Source organism: Trachypithecus francoisi, unplaced genomic scaffold (genome assembly GCF_009764315.1).
Source record: "Trachypithecus francoisi isolate TF-2019V2 unplaced genomic scaffold, Tfra_2.0 Lachesis_group11, whole genome shotgun sequence".
Classification (NCBI taxonomy): domain Eukaryota; kingdom Metazoa; phylum Chordata; class Mammalia; order Primates; family Cercopithecidae; genus Trachypithecus; species Trachypithecus francoisi.
In genome coordinates, this window is record NW_022681456.1 from 112,989,697 (window position 1) to 113,009,937 (window position 20,241).

Sequence of the window (20,241 nt, forward strand, 5' to 3'; positions counted from 1 at the left end):
GGGGGAGGGGACAGGGCAGCAGGGGTATCAAGGGAGTGTGATATGATGTCCGGCAGAGTCGTGAACAGTATGCGGTGGGACATGATGTGGAAGCAATACTCATTCCCAGGTGGTGGCTGGGAGAGGATCAGGGAAAGCTTCCTGGATGATGTGACATCCCAGGCAATTGACTCAGAGCCTTCATAAAGTCTGTTATATTATTTTCCTGTGGCTGCCGTAACAAGTTAACACAAACTGGTGATAATAGAAATGTATTCTCACAGTTCTGGAGGCCCAGAGTCCAAAATCAGAGTGAAAGCAAGGCTGTGCTCTCTCCCAAGGCTCCAGGGGGGAACTTTCCTTGCCTCTTCCAGCTTATGGTAGCTATAGGCATTCCTTGGCTTGGGGTTGCATCAGTCCAGTCAATGCCTCCCTTTTCAGGACCTTCTCTCTGTGTGTGTCTTCTCCTCTTCTGCCTCTCATTAAGTCACTTGGCGTTGGATTCAGGGCTCACCCTGATGATCCAGGGGGATCTAATCTCAAGATCGTTAATTTAAATCTATCGTCAAAGACCCTTTTTCTCCATAAGGTCACATTCACAAGTCACAGGTTTCTGAGGTTAGGCTGCAGACATATCTTCCTTGGGGCCACCACTCAACTCAATACTTCACTGGTGGTTAAAGTGTTTCCTATTCCAAACAGAAAGGGGCACCACATTTAAGCTTTTGTAATTAATTATTACACAATGGAGGAGGGGCCTCCTGGGCATAAGCTCCAAATGTTATGGTTCCCATTTATAGCCACTTTTAGGATGCAAACTGTGAGGTAAAGCTTTTACATTCCAACACAAAGCTTCTAGTTAACTCACTTGCCTTGGAAGATAGGGGCTATTCATCCTACATTCACTCTTCCAGTGGAAGAGACTCACTGTGAGCCTAAGTCAATTTCTCCTCTCAGAAAGGCTATCCACAGTGATGCCAAGTAGTCAAGATGGTTTTCATTCCAATTTTACTTATTCATAGCTCAATATCTGGTGAGGCAACTTTCTGATCAGTGATAGTGGCAGGTGGAAGCTGTGGACCAGGGAGTGCTGTTGAGGATACATAGAGTTATAGGGCTTGGTGAACAATTGGTCATGTTAGTGAGAAACAAGGAAGACTTCAAGACCTGGGTGAGCAAGACAGGATATTTAGTTCAGTGTTGAATATGGTGAATCTTAGGAAGCAGTAATTCATCCACGTGAAAAAAATCTCATTAAACTCATGATTGATGGGTTTCCAGTTTTTTAAAACATAAATAAGGCATTCTTTTTAAGGAAAGATATTTTGAGTATTTTTTTTTTCATGAATTGTGAGATGCGAGCTGCATCTTTAAAGTTTTATCACAAACATTTTGCACGGAAGCAATCACTCCCTAAATATGATGCTAGGTTTGAGCTATTTTTTTGACTCTGATATATTTTAAATACAATTAATATTATTTTATGCTTAGTGCATGTTGCCTGATTCTTAATCTTTATTTGTTTTAAGGGGTTGTAGGCATTTTTTAAAACTTCTCCCTTAGAGGATCAGGAACAATAACTAGTAGGTAATAGGCTTAATACCTGGGTGATGAAATAATCTGCACAATAAACCCCCATGACACATGTTTACCTATGTAACAAACCTACACGTGTGCCCCTGAACTTAAAAGTTAAAGAAAACTCCTTCCTTGTTCTTCTCTTTTTTCATATTCTTACAAACAAAGCTCTCAAAACAAACAGTCCATTTATAATTTATATTATTTTCTATTCCTTCTTAGTTTCTTCTTGAATCACTGATAGGAAAAATGGGCTTGACTTTTTTTCGTAAGGATGAGAATTATACACAAAAAAGCTTCCCTTCCAACCTTTTTGGAAACAATGATGTATTTGTATTTACATGGATTTGCAAATATGGCATTGACTTACCACTTTGTGTGCACCCATTGTTGCCTTCCAAATGATCACTTTTCATACAACTTTAGCAGATGAAGAACTTACTGAGGTGGTGCAAGTATTTTAACAATCATTAGTCAATTAGAATACATCTTTTTTTTTTTTTTTTTTAAGACAGAGTCTTGCCGTTGTCAGCCCAGGCTAGAGTGAAATGGCATGATCTCGGTTCACTGCAACCTCTGTCTCCCGGGTTCCATCAATTCTCCTGCCTCAGCCTCCCGAGTAGCTGAGATTACAGGCCGCCACCAGGCCCAGCTAATTTTTGTATTTTTAGTAGAGATGGGGTTTCACCATGTTTGCCAGACTGGTCTTAAACTCCTGACCTCAAATGATCCACCCACCTTGGCCTCCCAAAGTGCTGGGATTACAGGCGTGAGCCACCGTGCCCACCTAAAACATTGTCTTTTTTATATTTTATACTTTATATGCTTTTATATTTTTGTTCAGATATTAAAATAAAAATTGTTTTCTGGCTATGTTACTTTTTAAATATGCCTACATTTTAATAATGCATGTAAAAAACAGTAAAGTTTTAAGGGAATTAAACATTGAGTTTAATGGAGTTCTACATTTAATATGACAGCAGAACACCACAAAGTGTATCCACTTAACTTTCCTTTGCACCAAAGTAGCTTTGTGAAAAACTGAAGAAAATAAGGCTTCATTCAGAGCTTTAATAAGAGTCTATTCATGGGAGGGCCTCATGTCAGTCAATGTATTTCACGTTTTATTATAGTAACATGCTAGAGGAATTGTTCTGGTTTTTAAATTAGGCATTTAAAATGAAAACAAGCATCAAACAGTATCTGACCAAGTTCCTTGTGTCTCTTCTTTGCTATGACTTCTTGAGTGATTTTCATGAGAAGAGTGATTTCATTATGAGTAACATTTCTTGAAGCAGAAAAATATGACACTCCAAATGATATTGACTTGCTGTTTTCCTGTTATTTAGTGGTCTTAACTATCAATCAAGCAACTAAATGATGCCTGTCATATACTCATGAGAGTAAAACATAGATCTAATTTTATCCTTAGGTCATTGAAACTTATAATTGCTAAAACTTTGTCCTATGAAATTAAAATTGAATCAACAAGGTTAATAATACAAAGAAAAGTAGGAAGAACAGCATGCAAAGAACATTATGTTCAATAGGATCAAGTGTAAGTGATGATAGGAGAAATTGTTTTTTTAAAAAACAGGATTGGAACCAAAATTTGTTTTTAATATGTGAGTTTTTAACATTAGAAGGATTTTATTCTTAACTCTGAATTATATAATCACACACAAAAAAACAGTGTTTCAGGAAAACATACTTAATCCTAACACAAAATTCATGTCACTTATCACAAAGTTAGATAGTCAAGTGTATAATGGAGAAACAAAACAGAAATAGCAATTTTAAACCACATGAGACATTGTGAAGAATTATTTTGTTAATAAACAACCCATAAATACTTTTACATACTACATTTCAAAATGATGCCTCTATGAATAATATGATAAAGGTCATAGTGTTGAAGACTTTAACTTCAAGGTCATCATGTTGAAGACTTGAAATTAAATTCAAGGTTGTAGTGATGAAAAATTCAAAGTCAAGGTCTTGATGATAAAGACTTTAAATTCAAGGATACATTGTGTAAGAAAGGACAAACTACTAGCATTCAAGTTATTTAGCCAATTAGCTCTCTGTGAGTACAAAATATAAGAAATCACTAAATGGATTGGCCTAATTACAAATTTTGTTTCATTTATAGATTACTCTCAACTTCAAGAAATCTTTTCACAGACTCATTCAGTCACACGGTATCTATCTACCCTGGTGTCGGCATTTCTGCTACACTTTAAATCCTTATTCAAAACAATTCCCTCTCAATTTGTCTATGTTTATAAGAAAAAATTATTTAAAAGAAAGAAATGTCAGCTGGGCTCAGTGTCTCACTCCTGTAAAGTGTGAGTGGGAGGCTGAGGCAGGCAGATCACGAGGTCAAGAGATCAAGACAATCCTGGCCAACATGGTGAAACCCCGTCTCTACTAAAAATACAAAAATTAGTTGGGCGTGGCGGCACGTGCCTGTAGTCCCAGCTACTTGGGAGGCTGAGGCAGGAGAATCGCTTGAACCAGGGAGTTGGAGGTTGCAGTGAGCCGAGATTGCACCACTGTACTCCAGCCTAATGACAAAGTGAGACTCCGACTCAAAAAAAAAAAAAAGAAAGAAAGAAAGAAAGAAAGAAATGTCTGTCCCTTAGCTAGAGAAAAAAAGCAATCCATTTCCTTCTTTACTTCAAAAACACAAAACTAACCAAAACAATCCAGTTCCTAATGTAATGTCACACAGAACCCAGGACCTGGAACAATATTTCATTCTGGTTTTCTTGCTATATGCTGAGAATAATGTAGTTATTTACAATATTGAGAAATCTATTTAGCAGACTAGAATCATCCCAGTGCTTCCATCAGAAGAAGGCTTGCTAAAAAAGGCACGAGCAGCAGCATCTACGAATGGGAACATCAAATACTCTACTCTGTCTTTCTCCTCATCTTCTTCTGATTCATCCATATCTGCTGAATCATCATCATCATCATCATCATCATCATCTTTTTTTCTCCTCCCCCCCTCATCTTTCTCTTCCGTCTCTTCATATTCATCAGGACCCATTTCCAATCATACTATAGGCACCCTGAATGTTGGACATGCCATATGGAATTGGAGAATGGCAACATTAAAGATATTTAAAGTAAAGGAAATGGTAGGTATAATACCCTTCCATATATCCTTGTGTTGTAGAGAATGTGATACAGCTGCTCTAGTCATATACCCAAACTTGACTGATGATTGGAAATTCACAAGCTACTCCAGGTCCTTGAACTTCTTCCACTTCACCTTTAGCATTCATTAGTCTCCACTAGCAACTGTCCAACTGACAAGCCTTCTCAGGAATAGCATCTTTTGATAATCTTAATTTGGTATGTGAAGAAATAGTGGGGTGGATGTACAGAAGCTAAGTTCTGGCAGAAACTATGGGGAAACTGAAATGGCAATATCCTCAGGTGTTGCTACAGAAATTCTTGCATCTCATAAATCAGTCTTATTTCTTCACTAATGATATTTCAAATTTATGCTTTAGGAAAAGTTTAGTGCTCTAGAAATATTCAACAAAATGAGTATACATTAGCCTTTGGATTTTATGGTTTATAACTAACATTGCACAGAAAGTATTTTATACCACATGTTCTTCCAAAAACATTCAGTCTCATAACTAGATTTTATATTAAAATCTTCAAGGAGTAGATATACAAATTGTACTTGTCATTTAAAGCTACAAGAAAAGTATCATTCAGATTTGAAATTCTGTTTGGATTTAACTTCCTGATTAACAGTAGCAACTGTCCAACTGGTAGATTTTGAAAATGATTGCAAATTATCCTCTTAAAAAAAAACATTGACAAAGACTCAAAACTGCCTGAATTTTACGGTCTGTATCAATTATAAGGTAAAGAAATCTTCTGCTTCCTCTAAAGCTGCCCCATAGAGAAGTTGGCAATTAAAAAGGCATCCTTGCCTGTTTTAGGTAATCTTACCAGTAAAGACGATGGGCAACCTGGATGCTTTGCAAGGAGCGGTGGAGTAGAAGTTGCACTAAAGGACTCTCAAGGTTCCATTCAAACTTGACAGCCTGAAGTAAGAGACACAATTACTTTACTTGTCAGTAACAAAATTATAGCAGAGGGACTTCAGAGGCTTGAGAAAAGACTAGATAAAACAGCATGCACATTTTAACAAAATGCTAATAACACATTCAATGGTTTTATGAGTCGGTGTATGACTAATAACAAAACACACATACATTACACCATTTGCATTTGTGTAGTCTTGCTTCCTTTCCTTGTTATGGGTAAGAAATAAGGGCAGGAGTTGGTAGAGTTCAACCATGTGCTGGGGGAGAATACTGACACAAAAAGTCCTGGATTATTAAACACAATATTATTAAGCCATAGATATTTCTTCCTATTTGGAGATGAAATTAATGCACATTCAAAGCCTTAACAGAAATCATCAACTGGTGTATCATTATTAACCTCCACGCCTTGAAGTTTTGCTTAAAAGTTCAAAACTATTACTACCATAACTCAGTCCCAAATCCTTTCTTTCATCTCCACTGTGAACAACTCTTAAGTTTTTTAGGATACCCAACCGGGTAGAAAACACAGGTAACAATGGCAGCCCCCGCTATCCTTCACCTAAATTAGGTGAAGCCCTAATTTAGGGCTTCACCTGTCCTCTGCAGGGACTTCACTGACAGCAATCTGTAGCTGAGCTGCTATCATCATCCAGGAATCTGAATATATGAAAATGAAAACCAGGTTCTCATAAAAATGCCCATTCCTGCTTGAGAGACAAAGCTTCTATCTTTAGTTGTTTGATAAACCATTTAAGTCTCTCTCTCTTAGACACACACACACACACACACACACACACACACACACACACAGTTTAAGAGTCTAAGCCAGGCTTTATACCACAGTACAGACAGCAGGAAAAAATGAGTACAATATCCAGTCATATATACACTTGAAGAAACACCTCAATATGCTAGCCATCCTCAAGAATGAGAAAGTTTATAAATTCCTAAGGTGTGAGCGTGCTGAAGATGAGTTCAGCAAATCTGCATAAACTCCTGATGCCGTCTGAATGTAGAAGGACAATAGTGTGTGCTGTCTTAAACTGTAGCCATGGCCCTTTCTCACTTACGTGCTAATGCTGGGCTGGCTAGGTCATAGGTTTTATTTATGCCCTAATAGTGAGCATATTATATGAGCATATGAGCAGGAGGTATGTTTCAGAATTACTTACCTGCTTGCCTTTTTAGATGTCTGCCCCATTATTTCTTCCTGAACCCAATAACTATTTGTTACACCTCACTTCCAAGCTTCCTGCTTTACTCTGTCCACTGATACAATTTCCCCCCAAATCCTGCCTGACCATCTAGAATGTAGACAAATTTTCTGGTGAACACCATATTATCTGAAGTGGTTTGCAGTAACCTCTGGGTCTGGGTCTTATTTGACTGTTAGCTATGAACTGTGTCTTCTGTTTTGTTATAGCCTTAGAGTCCTTTCTTACAGCTTTAATATAGACTGCATAATTCCAACATGATAATACATAACAAAATAGCATGATTCCAGAAAACAATAAACAGGTTAGGATTTTTTATGTGTTGGAAAGTTTGAAATTCAAGGTAGAGTATAGAAGTCTAAGGACAATGAACGTTTTGAAATTCTTCCTTTTCTTTTAAATTTTCTAGTCACACTATGGATTTCTTTCCATCTCAGGACATTTTATATCCTTCCTTTTTAATCATAACATAGTTGAAACTTTAATTTTGCCTTCTGTGTATTTGCTGTGTTAGATTGTGTGCACCCCTTCTTATAAATTTGGATGTGTGGGAATATGGGCCTCAATGACATTCCTGATGCCAAGTGTACTTACTCAGATAGAGACTTTCAAATGAGTTTAATGTCTACAAACTTTTGTGAAAACATACTCTCCTGAATTGGGCTAGAAATAGCATGTTGCCATACCCTTGAGTCATGAGATGAACGGTGAACTTGTAAGTTACATTAACCCTTATTTTCAAGAAAGATTGGATTGTACTCTATGGTACAGCTATTTCTAAACCAGCTCTCTCTCTTAAGGAGACGTTCAGAGAAATGCGTAATATCTATGCAAAGTCATACTCGACTAAAATTTATTAATATAGGCTCATTCTACCTGTTTCCAGTCACTTTTCAAAACCTGAGGCAACTGATACTCAAACTAGCTGTAACAACTTGACCTTTCAGATAAAAAAAAAGCTGTATTAAAAACAAAACAAAGCATAAAAGGCCACAAGTTTAGATCTATTTAGCTCTCAACATATAGTCATCCTGAAAAAACCGAAAACAACTTACCTTCTATAGATTAGATATTCTGTTACTTACATGGTCATGTGTGGAATGTGTAATTTAATTGTTTATATTTCATCATATTCAGACTAAATCAGTCTTTGCTTACACATTACTAGATAACATTATATTATTTTATAAAATTACTCCAACATTGTGATATTTGATGTTACTAAAATGTACTATTTGGTGACAAAATTTGGCTATTAGAAATCACTATGATAAAATTTATGATCAATATTATAAGCCTCTAAAGAAGTGCAAGAAACTCATAAATTATGAGAAGTTGCCTAGCAAATGATTATTTTCTATATAACATTTATTTGGTAATTTTTATCATTTTATATACACATATTTGTAAATTTTTATCACAAGCATGTCTATGTTTTCATGTTCTAATTAATAAATGAAATCATTTTTTAAAAATTTTCTTTTTTGGAATTAACGTACCTTTTTTGTAATTGTAACAGTTTCAGATAGAGAATGTCTTCCTTACCCATGTTGACATCATTTAGTCCCTTGGGTGGCCAAACTGCAATATCACTTCTAAATAGTCTATTGTTGATTCACTGGGAACCTTTTAGAGAATAATTAGTTAAAACTCTGGGTTTCCTTAGCAACTCTGCTGTTCTTACCTGAACTAGCTGTGGGAGATATTCCAGTAGTTCATCATTCAAGAGGGTGTCTAATTGTTGAACTGCCACTTTACGAATTTCTTGATCTGGAAAACTAATACACAGTAAATATATCCATTAAGCTGTTAATGGTAAGGAATAATGCATAAGACATGTCAGGGAGAACAGAGAATGAATTCTATCCCCAATGTATAAGGTAAAACAATTATCCCACAATCGATTAAGGTAATATTAGCGCCAAATAATTATTATTTTTCCATATTACATACTCTCATGTGGACTGCAGTAGGAAATCCTTCTTTTTTTTTTTTTTTTTTGAGACGGAGTCTCGCTCTGTCGCCCAGGCTGGAGTGCAGTGGCCGGATCTCAGCTCACTGCAAGCTCCGCCTCCCAGGTTTACGCCATTCTCTCGCCTCAGCCTCCCGAGTAGCTGGGACTACAGGTGCCCGTCATCTCGCCCGGCTAATTTTTTGTATTTTTTTTTAGTAGAGACGGGGTTTCACCGTGTTAGCCAGGATGGTCTCGATCTCCTGACCTCGTGATCCGCCCGTCTCGGCCTCCCAAAGTGCTGGGATTACAGGCTTGAGCCACCGTGCCCGGCCTGGAAATCCTTTCAACTAGACTTTGGAAATGTGATTTTAAGTTTGATTCCTGCCAGCTTTCTTATCTACAAAATGTAGATCATGGATAATCTAAAATCTTTTCTAAAGTAGTACAAAAATCTTTGCTTATTTAGTCAAGCATTTGATAAATAAGTTATTACCAACTGGAGATCGGTTATATGATTAAAAATGGGATCTAATAGTTTTAACCAGTCTTAGCCTGATTTTAACAAAAACCAGAAATCTAAAGTTCTTTACAATAAATAAACAAAAATAATTTAATATGGCTAAATCTTACTAGACTGTGAAGTTCTTGAGGGTAACTGTGCCTTACTCATTTTTGGATGGCATTTGCCTGTTGTAAGATTTAGCAGCCATTAGGTACTTAATAAATATTTTTTATTGAAATAAATTTGTGAAGTTATTTAGCATTTGAAATCCTGTTCCAAAGACAATTTATCCTCAAATGGATTCCTCAAATTGTCATCTTGCTCCATCAGAAGAAACAGATTCAATTATCTCAAAGTTTCTGCTTGGAAATAATTTTGGCTCCATATTGTTTTGACATGATTAGATATTACTAGGGCTTGGATAAGAAGAATTAATTTTAAAGAAACAATTTTTCAGAAAAAAATTAACAAGCATAATGTAAAATATGAAGGAATCGCTTATAGTAATTTATTTACAAATAAATAAAAAACAAACTTGAAATTGCTTTTGTAGACAACTAACTGAATGCTGTACAGTCAGGTGAGGCCTCTGAAGACTGGCTTCCAGTAGGAGGTTAGAAAACTGTAAAGTCTTTAATGGCCAGTGTTTTCTCAGCATATCAGATTACTGAAGGGTAAATTGGGAACTATGCCACCATCCAGTCAAGTAAACAATGGTATCACACAACTCAGCTGTCTTGGATGGCAACTTCAAATGGAATGCTAAGCAAATTACGTATTTTTTCTTCATTAAACTGAGCATTTTCATTGAAACAAGAATTTTACCTATAAGGTTAGTCAGTCAAAACACTTATTTCTGACCTGCAAGTACATTTCCAGTATTTTTCTCCATTTGAGCATTCTAGCAACGAGACCTAGTGAGAACTGTGGTCCAGACACATTTGGTGAAGTATTGCAAAGGTCAGAAGATCTCAGCATAACGTCATGCACAGGTGGAGGACAGAACGAGTACAATTAAAATGCAAAGCTACAAGCAGGTCAGCTTGTTTTAGTCCATTAAGACTTTAGCTTCTCCTAACTAAATGTGATTGACTCTAATTGATTGCTCTCAATTACTGGGCCATTTGTCTGAAGCTTGTAGACATCAAGGTCAGTGTAAGGACAGTTTGAAGTCTTGGAGGGAACAGTTTACTAGGTAAGTTTTGTTATCTAAGTGATGACTTGTTAAGTTAGCTAGCAGTTGCCCATGCGTCCCTGTGTGACTATTTTACCTTATTGATAGAAATGACAAAGAAGAAATAAAAAAGGAACATTGCAACAAAACAAAGCTCTTTGGTGAACATTATACCTTTAACTATAGATTTATTTCCACTAGAATGCAAACTCCAGAAAAGCAGTGACTTTTTATCTGTTTTGTTCATAGATGTGTTCCCAATGTCTTCAGATTTGTAGGCATTCTACATATTTCTTAGAAGACTGTTGAACCTGAACTCATTGTCATTACACCTAAAACATCTTTACTACCACACTTCCTCACTGTAGTCTGTGTTATCACCTTTCTTCAATTACATAGACTTAAAATGTTAGAGGTAATATTTTGCCCCTGTTTGTTACTTTTTTCACCTTTCCCATCTGATGGAATTCTATTCATCCATGAACTCCAAGCTCAAGCAACAATTTACCTGTGAAGCTGTTCCAGCAATATTTTAACACCCTGTGGAGTTGATAACTCCCTTCTCTATAAAATTGTATATTATATACATCATTGAGGACAGGCTCATTTATTTATGATTCCCTAGCCCAAGCACAGTTGAATAAAAGTTTGTGGAATTCTTAGTATTCTCTTATCTTTACATCTAATCAGTTGCCGAGTTCTGTTGACTTTTCTATCCTAATGACTCTAGCCTTTAATGCTTGCTTTTAATTTCTTCTGTTGCTATCTAGTCTAGGCCATAATTACCTCATGCTATACTAACATTTTTAGTAACAACACCTTATCAAATCCTCTAAAGTAAGTTCACTTCTCATAAAACATTAAATGATTTTCTATGTCCAATAAACCTCCCTTTAGCACACACTGCAATCTAAATATTCAAGGCTAGCAAAACACTCTAGATTTTTCTTCTACCATATTATTCACTGAACCAGTCTGGCTTGTTGATATATTACTTCTACTCTGAAAATGCATGTGCCTTTTCACTTTTGTACACACTGTAGCATCTGCTGGAAAACCCTCCCTTAGTTCTTTAAGTTCTAGTCCTCCTTCAAAATGTAGATCAAATTCCCTTGAAGGTGCCTCTGTTAGTCTGTAGTAGTTACTTCTCTGAATGCCAAGGATATTGACTGGTTGACTCCTACTAAAGATATGACAGTGTGTATTAGAATTTATCCTTTTACATATGTGTCCTCATTCCTCAACTACCGACTAATTCAACTGAAGATGAGGATTGTTCGATATTTTCTTTTTTATTGCTAGGATTTAGCAACTTACTCCATATATGGTTGCAAAGAATAAAAATGTATTGATCATGATGATAATAATTACAAAAATCCTACTATAAAGTCAATTTTATTTCCTTCTGTGTTTTGAGATAGTTTTCATTGGTTGTGATAGGTTTAATTTTATAAATACCACTCATATAAATTCCAGATCTTTTTTTCTCTCAGTCAAAAGCATAGGAGAAAAACAAATCTGAAGGCAATGAAAGAGAGGGATGTACAGGCATACCTCAGAGATATTGCAGGTTTGGTTCCAAACTACTGCAATAAAATGAATATCACAATAAAGCCAGTTGCATTTTTTTGTTTGTTTTTTTCAGTGTATGTAAAAGTTCTGTTTATACCATACTGTAGTCTACTAAATGTGTAATAGCATTATGTCTAAACAAATCATTAAATTAAAAACATTTATAAAAAAGACTTGGTTGCTAAGAAATGCTAACAATCAACTAAGCAAGTTCTAATCTTTTTGCTGGTGGAGGGTGTTCCCTCCATGTTGACGTCTGTGACTGAACAGGATGGTGGTTGCTGAAGGTTGGGGTGGTTGTGACAATTTCTTAAAATAAAGACAACACTGAAGCTTGCATCGATTGACTCTCTTTCATGAAAGATTTTTCTGTAGTATGTGATGCTGTTTGATAGCATTTTATCAACAGTAGAACTTCTTTCAAAATCAAAGTCAATTTTTTCAAGCCCTACCACTGCTTTATCAACTAGGTTTACATAGTATTCTAAATCCTTTGTTATCATGTCAACAATGTTCACAGCATCTTCACCAGGAGTAAATCTCAAGAAACCAGTTTTTTTTTGCTCATCCATAAGAAGCAACTCCTCATCTCTTCAAATTTGTCATGAGATTGCAGCAATTCTGTCACGTCTTCAGGTTCCACTTCTAATTCTAGTTCACTTATAAGTTCTACCACATCTACAGTTACTTCCTCCGCTGAAGACCTGAACCCCTTACTGTCATCTATGAGGATTAGGATCTACTTCTTGAAACTCCTGTTAATGTTGATACTTTGACTTCTTCCCATGAATCACCAATGTTCTTAATTATATCTAGAATGGTGAATCCTTTCCAGAAGTTTTCCAATTTACCCAGATCCATCCAAGGAATCATTGTCTACAGCAGTTGTAGCCTTATGAAACACTTCTTAAATAATAAGACTTGAAAGTCAAAATGACTCCTTGATCCATGGGTTGCAGAGTGGACGTTGTGTTAGCAGGCATGAAAACAACATTAACCTCCTTATACATCACCATCAGAGCTCTTGAGTAACTGGGTGCATTGTCAATGAGTAGTAATATTTTGAAAGGAATCTTTTTCTCTGAGCAGTAAGTTTCAACAGTGGGCTAACTTATTCAGAAAACTATGCTGTAAACAGATGTGCTGTCATCCAGGCTTGGTCGTTCTATTTATACAGTACAGGCAGAGTCATTTTTGCCGAATTCTGAAGTGCCCCAGGATTTTTGAAATACTAAATGAGCATTGGCTTCAATTTAAAATCACCAGCTGCATAGCCCTAACAAGAGAGTCAGCTTATCTTTTGAAGCCTTGAAGCCCAGCATTGACTTATCTTCCCTAGCTATGAAAGTCCTAGATGGCATCTTTTTCCAGTAGAAGACTGTTTGATCTACATTGAAAATCTGTTGTTTAGTGTAGACACATTCTTCAATGACCTTAGCTGGATCTTATGGATAACTTGCGCAGCTTCTACATCAGCACTTTCTGGTTCACCTTTACGTTACAAATATGGCTTTTTTTTTTCTTCCTTGCTTGCTTTATTCCTTTTGAGATGGAGTCTTGCTCTGTTGCCCAGGCTAGAGTGCAGTGCTGCAATCTCAGCTCACTGCAACCTCTGCCTCCCAGGTTCAAGTGATTCTCCTGCCTCAGCCTCCTGAGTAGCTGGGATTTTAGGCACCCACCACCATGCCTGGCTAATTTTTGTTTTTTTAGTAGAGATGGGGTTTCACCATCTTGGTCATCTGGTCTTGAACTCCTGACCTCATGATCCACCTGCCTCGGCCTCCTAAAGTGCTGGGATTACAGGCATGAGCCACTGTACCCGCCCAGCTTTTTTCCTTAAACCTCATGAACCAACTCTGCTAGCTTCAAACTTTTCTTTTGCAGTTTCCTAATCTCTCTTAACCTTCATGAAATTGAAGAGAGTTAGGGCCTTTCTCTGGATTAGGCTTTGGTTTCAGAGAATGTTGTGAGATTTGATCTTTTATCCAAATCACTCCAACTTTGTCCCTTGCAGCAATAAGACTGTTTCACTTTCATATCAGTTCTGTCTTCACTGGAATAGCACTTCTAATTTCCTTCAAGAACTTTTCCTTTGCATTCACAATTTGATTCACTGTTCTGCACAAGAAGCCTAGCTTTTGGCCTATCTCAGCTTTCAACATGCCTTTCACACTATGCTTAATCGTTTTAAGCTTTTGATTTCAAGTGGAAGGCATATAACTCTTCCTTTCATTTGAATACTTAGAGGCCATTGTAGGGTTATTAACTGGCCTAGTTTCAATATTGTAGGGTCTCAGGGAATAGGGAGGCCCAAGGAGAGGGAGAGAGACAGGCAGCAGCTAGAAGGTGGACGACTCAGACCACATTCAGCATTAATGGATTGCGTTCATTCTGTACGGTGGGTGCATCTTGTGGTGCCTCAAAACAATTGCGATAGTAACATCAACAATCGCTGATCACAGATCACCATAACAGATATAATAATGACAATAATACTTGAAATATTGTGAGAATTTCCAAAAAGGGACATAGTTACACAAAATAAGTACACGCTGCTGGAAAAACCTCACCAATAAATTTTCTTGACTCAAGGAAGCCGCAAATCTTCAGTTGTAAAAACACACTATCTGTGAATTACAGTAAAGTAGAGCACAATAAAGTAAGATATGCCTGCATTTGTTTTTTTTCAAAAACAGGAGAACAAAAAATTAGTAATACAGTACCTATGCAGTACAGTCAAAAAGGAAAACTGTGTATTTGTATCAATATATGCAAATGCTGGGAATAATTTTTTTGCACTTTAATGGAAAGAGATGTCTCTGTTTATTCATTACTACTGCTTGAAGTTCAAGAAGAAACTGAAAGAGAAATAGCTATAAAACTAACCACATGACATTCTGAGATGTGACTAAGGCCTAACTTGACATTAAAGCATATCCGAACATAGCTTGCATCTGACTATTTTGGGAAGTGTTGGCCACATTGAAAATGATGCCAGTAGTACTCCTGACGTTCCTGGAACATGGCCTTTTTCACACTTGTTGGCAATATAGGTCAACAGGAATGAAAACAAATACAAAAAAAAACTTTTAAGCGTGCTTATTTTTTTGATCTATCTATTTACCTTTTGGGAATTTATTTTAAGAATATGATGAGTGATGTGTGTGAAGATATGGGTATGCAAACAAAATTGGGAATAATTTAAATGTCTAAAAATTAATAGTTAAATATGATCTAACTATGTGATGGAATATATGCATTCCTTAAAAATAGTAAAAAAAGTTTAATGAAATAAAAATACTAAGAGACATTTTTTGTAGTATATTACCATTTTAAAAATATGTACATGTTTCTCAATATGATTAACAAAAGGATGGGAAGGACCAAAATATTAATACCAAATATCTGAATGGAAGTGTCATAGATTACTTTAATTTTCCTTTTTAAGCTAAGTTTTAAAAAGTTTTTCAAATTTTCTATAAGAAAATTTTATTAATTACTAAGAAAGTGAATAATACTTTTTAAAAGTAAAGCTTGTCCAACTAGTTAATGAATATATATGAATAATTACAAACTCATGACTAACACTAGAAAAAAGCTTCAAATCATATGCCCTTTTTAGAGTATACATTGTTGTGTGAAAGAACAAGCATTCTACTTTTTAGTTGACTTAGAATTTTCTTCTAACCTAAGATACCTCTGGAGAATTTATGCTTAATTTGATACCTTTTCAGGGCCCCTGAACTCAGGTATAGATCAATGGACAAATATGTTCCACAAATCCTGGCATTTCTTTTCTGTGATATTATCTGAAATTATTTAAACACTCTTTTGAGATATAGTTGTTGGCATTTCATGCTTAGTAACTTGATCCTCAATGAGGTGAGGGCTACCCATTATTTCTCTGACTTTGGTGTGATATTTACAGACTGAAATGTCATATGTAATAGAAGAACTGCAACCTGTTTTGAATTTCCCACAAGCCAGGTTATCCTGCTTTATTTGATTTGCTTGAAAAATACACATATAATTCCTGCATGCCACACCAGGAGACACTGTTTAGCAATTCTGTTAAACTTGGAAGTACTAATTACTATTGAAATGGATATTACACTTTGAGTGTTGGAGAGAAACAAAATACTGCCAGAAGATTCATCGGGCTGATGTCAACTAGGAACTTAATTATGTTTATAAGAAACTTCCTTATAATCAATCATAAAATAGATTATTACAATGTAATAAATGGAGATCTGGTTTGAGATATAAAAAAGATAAAGGTCAGTAAAATTTCATTGTTTCTTGGGAAGGAGATCATGTAAAGCAAAAGAAATTTTCATTTATTAGGAAAAATATTTCTTAAAATTAGGCTTAACAAGAGTTTGTGTACAATAATCAATTCTTTAAGGTTATTCATTATTCTGCAAGTGTTCACCTAAACACTTTATGTTGCTTAATTTACTTTCCCAAATGTGTCTTAATAGGGAGGAAACACAAATCACTCTGTCTTTCTGTTCAGGATTTAGCTGGCCTCCAAGTGGAGCTAACAATTGAGTTTCTGGAATCTGTTAAAGGATAAGATCTCATCGCTAAGATAAATATAACTCTGTACAATAACCATTAAGAAATTACCTACACTTGAACATGGGCCATTGTCCAACGAAGATATTGAGAGACAAAGGAAAAAATACTCCATGAAGACTAAGATTGTAAGGGTTAATAAAAAGAATCAAAGACACGTGGCTAAAAATTCGGAAGGTGGAAAAGGTATAATTAAAGCAACGTCATGATTATTTTCAAAGGAACTTCGGTGAAATAGCAACTCTCTATCTTGCCAACAATGTAGGGTAAACACAAAATGGAGGGCCAAGCAAAGGATTAAGATGAAATGGTAATGCTTACATGTGCAGGGAAGGAAGAGCACTAAGTGCTCAGGTAACTCTCCAGCTCAAGGTGGAAATAAGAAGTGACCAGTGGTTAGGATTTGTTGTACAACAGTGGTTTTCTAATGCTGGGTGTTAGAACATTTTTACATTCTTAAAAATTATTGAAGACTTCAAAGAGTTTTGGCTTATGTGAATGATATCTATCAATAATTATATTAGAAATAAATTCAGGACATTTAAGAAATATTTATTAATTCATTTACAATCACATTAATAAACCCATTTTATGTTAACATAAATAATATATTCCTGAAAAGAATATTTCCAAAACAAAGAATATTTGGTGAGATTAGTAATATTGTTTTACATTTTTGCAAGTCTCTCTAACGTGTGCCTTAACGGAAGAGAGCTGGATTATCTTACTGCTTCCACGTTAAATCTGTTGCCTTATTTTAAATCACGTGGCCCCTGGAAAACTCCTCTCTACACTCATGAGCAAATGAGTGTGACAAAGGAAAATAGCATCTTAGAATTATTATGGAAATAATTTTAGACTTGTAACACCCCTGTAAGCATTTTGGGGATTTCAGACCTCACTTTTAGAACCTCTCAGTACACAGCACAGTTTGGCATGGGTCATCATTATGTGGCCATAAGTTAAGGAATTAGCCCTTGCGGTCTGTTTCTCAGCCTGTGTTTTCTCTGGACTCAAATTATCTGTGAAGTCATCTGACCAGCATTCAGACTTGGGAATCGTCATTACTCTTCTCTTTTCTCAAACATTCAAGTTCCTCTCATCTCAGAGTACTGTAGGAATATCCAGAGGATTTAGGTAAATGTCTATAGGGCCAGTGGAGTCATGATATAAAATTTCAACAGAATAATATATTTTTCAAGTTCTTCTATTTGACAGTAAAAAAAACAGTTCTATTCATTTTTAAAATTTTCTCCCCTCTTTTTTTAGTTTGAAAAGGATATAGGGAAAATATCTTACTCAAAGAACTTTTGAAGTGATGGGTGAAAGCCAAATGCGATGTAACAAATGTCGACCTTTAAAAAAAGCAACTTTGAGTAAACTGAAAAGCAAAGAAATCTGAGATCAAATTTAAGTGTAATGGAAATGTCAGACTTCAGAATACACAGCAAGAATTCATGCAGAATATGCCGTGAGGCTATTCACAGCTAAAAGCCCCAATGTCAGGTTAGAATTAGAAAATCATCAGAAGTACAGAACTGTTTCTCCAACAGATTTTGAATCTGATGACACACTCAGCATCAGCTTGGAAGAAAAATGTCAATATGAATATCTCTGCTATTTTTCTAGTACTAAAAATGATCAGATGTGACAGAAGAATTTTTTTTTTCTAGGCAAAGTGGTGAATAGGATTTTTAAAGATGATTGTAAATGTCTATCTACTGAATAATTCATGCTCTTTCAAGGATTTTTATATGGTTACAGAATATTAGAACCCAAAGAAACTTGAGACCTAGTTTAATCTCCTTATACAGATGAAAAAACTCAAACTCAGAGTATAAGCAGTTTTCCCAAAACCATGTTTGTGGCACTGAAATGTCATCCAAATATCCAAAACACTAGGCCAGTAGATTTTCTGCAGCACCCCCAGCACAGACCTTTCATTTTTTTGACTGGATATTTTTATATGTACTTACGTAAAAATCACAAGATTATCTTGGGTATATTATTTATTTTATTGCATTCTAAATGGATCAATAAAGATATTTAATAGTAAGTAGTGTGATCTGTGTAATTGGACTAGGGCATTGGCCCAGTCATAATCTAAAGGGAATAATAATGAATCTCAGACCCAAGGAGACATGGAACAATACAGATATATTTCCTGATGGATAGTATATGGACTTGAGTATAGAAATTGGGAGTTAACTAGATGGTCATTGTATTAGTGAATTAAAATGACTATTTACAATTAAAGAATAGTTCTTGATTTCACTCCTCTTATATAATTACACGTTGATTTTACATGTAGCTAGTCTTAAAAAGTCACTGTCATAAAGCCAGTAGTGTATTGAAAGCACCATGTAGATATTATGTTCGGATGCACTAAACATTATATGTAAAAGTAACATGATGCACTGAAAAGGATAGAAATTTTGAGTTTAAACATCAAGGCTGTTCTTTTACTACCTTATGTTCCCTCTCTCTAAGCAAATTCATCTATATCCTTCATTTAATTCACATCCTTCTGTGGATGATTAGAAAACAAACTGGAGTCTCTAGTTCAGATTTTTTGAACAACCAAATCTGTAAATGCAATCATTTCAAAACACCTCAAAGCCAACGAATCCTAATCTGAACAATAATCTTTTTTAAAATTATTTATTTATTTATTTATTTTTGAGATGGACTCTCACTCTGTCACCAGGCTGGAGTGCAGTGGCACAATCTTGGCTCACTGCAACCTCCACCTCCTGGGTCCAAGTGGTTCTCCTGCCTCAGTCTCCTGAGTAGCTGGGGCTACAGGCCTGTGCCACCATGCCTGGCTAATGTTTGTATTTTTAGTAGAGGCAGGGTTTCACCATGTTGGCCAGGCTAGTCTCAAACTCCTGATCTCAGATGATCTGCCAACCTCACCTCGGCCTCCCAAAGTTTTGGGATTACAGGCGTGAGCCACTGTGCCTGGCCTGAACAATAAGACTCTTCTAAAATTTGCTTGTCAGCTAGTGTGCCCCATGTTGGTGAATGTTTCTATTATGACCTACTTACATAAGAGAGAAACATAGAACTGAGCCTTGATATGGTTTGGATTTGTGTCCCCACCCAAATCTCATGCTGAACTGTAATCCCCAGTGTTGGAGGTGGGGCCTTGTGGGAGATGATTCACTCATGGGGGCAGATTTCCCCCTTTGGTGCTGTTCTAGTGATAGAGTTCTAATGAGACATGGTTGTTTAAAGTGTGTGGCACCTCTCCCCGTCTCTTTTCCTCCTGCCCAGCCATGTGAAGGTGTGCCTGCTTCCCCTTTGTCTTCCACCATGGCTGTAAGTTTCCTGAGGCCTCCCCAGTCATGGTTCCTGTATAGCCTACAAAACCATGAGACAATTAAACCCCTTTTCTTTATAAATTAGTCAGTCTCAGGCATTTCTTTATAGCAATGTGAGAACAGACTAATACATCCTTGAAACATCTGTTTTTCACAGCCCCTCCCCATTCAATTCTGCCGTTTTCACTTCCATTTTCTCATTCTGTTCATTTAATTACATCATTTCTGCTACCTTCCTAGGATGACTGCCATTCTCTGACACCTGAACTACTTCCATTGCTTCCTAAC

The 20,241-nt window shown here is 36.1% G+C and overlaps 1 protein-coding gene across 1 annotated transcript in view; it reads right to left on the reverse strand.

The window, feature by feature from the left end:
• PIK3C2G (phosphatidylinositol-4-phosphate 3-kinase catalytic subunit type 2 gamma) overlaps nt 1-20,241 on the reverse strand; it is a 408,211-nt gene that overhangs the window by 240,495 nt on the left and 147,475 nt on the right. Inside the window, exons 17-18 of the mRNA XM_033222744.1 lie at nt 8,535-8,628; nt 5,536-5,630 (exon numbers count right to left, since the gene is read on the reverse strand). Of these exons, the coding sequence (XP_033078635.1) occupies nt 5,536-5,630; nt 8,535-8,628 (189 nt within the window). The remainder of the gene's footprint in view (nt 1-5,535; nt 5,631-8,534; nt 8,629-20,241) is intronic.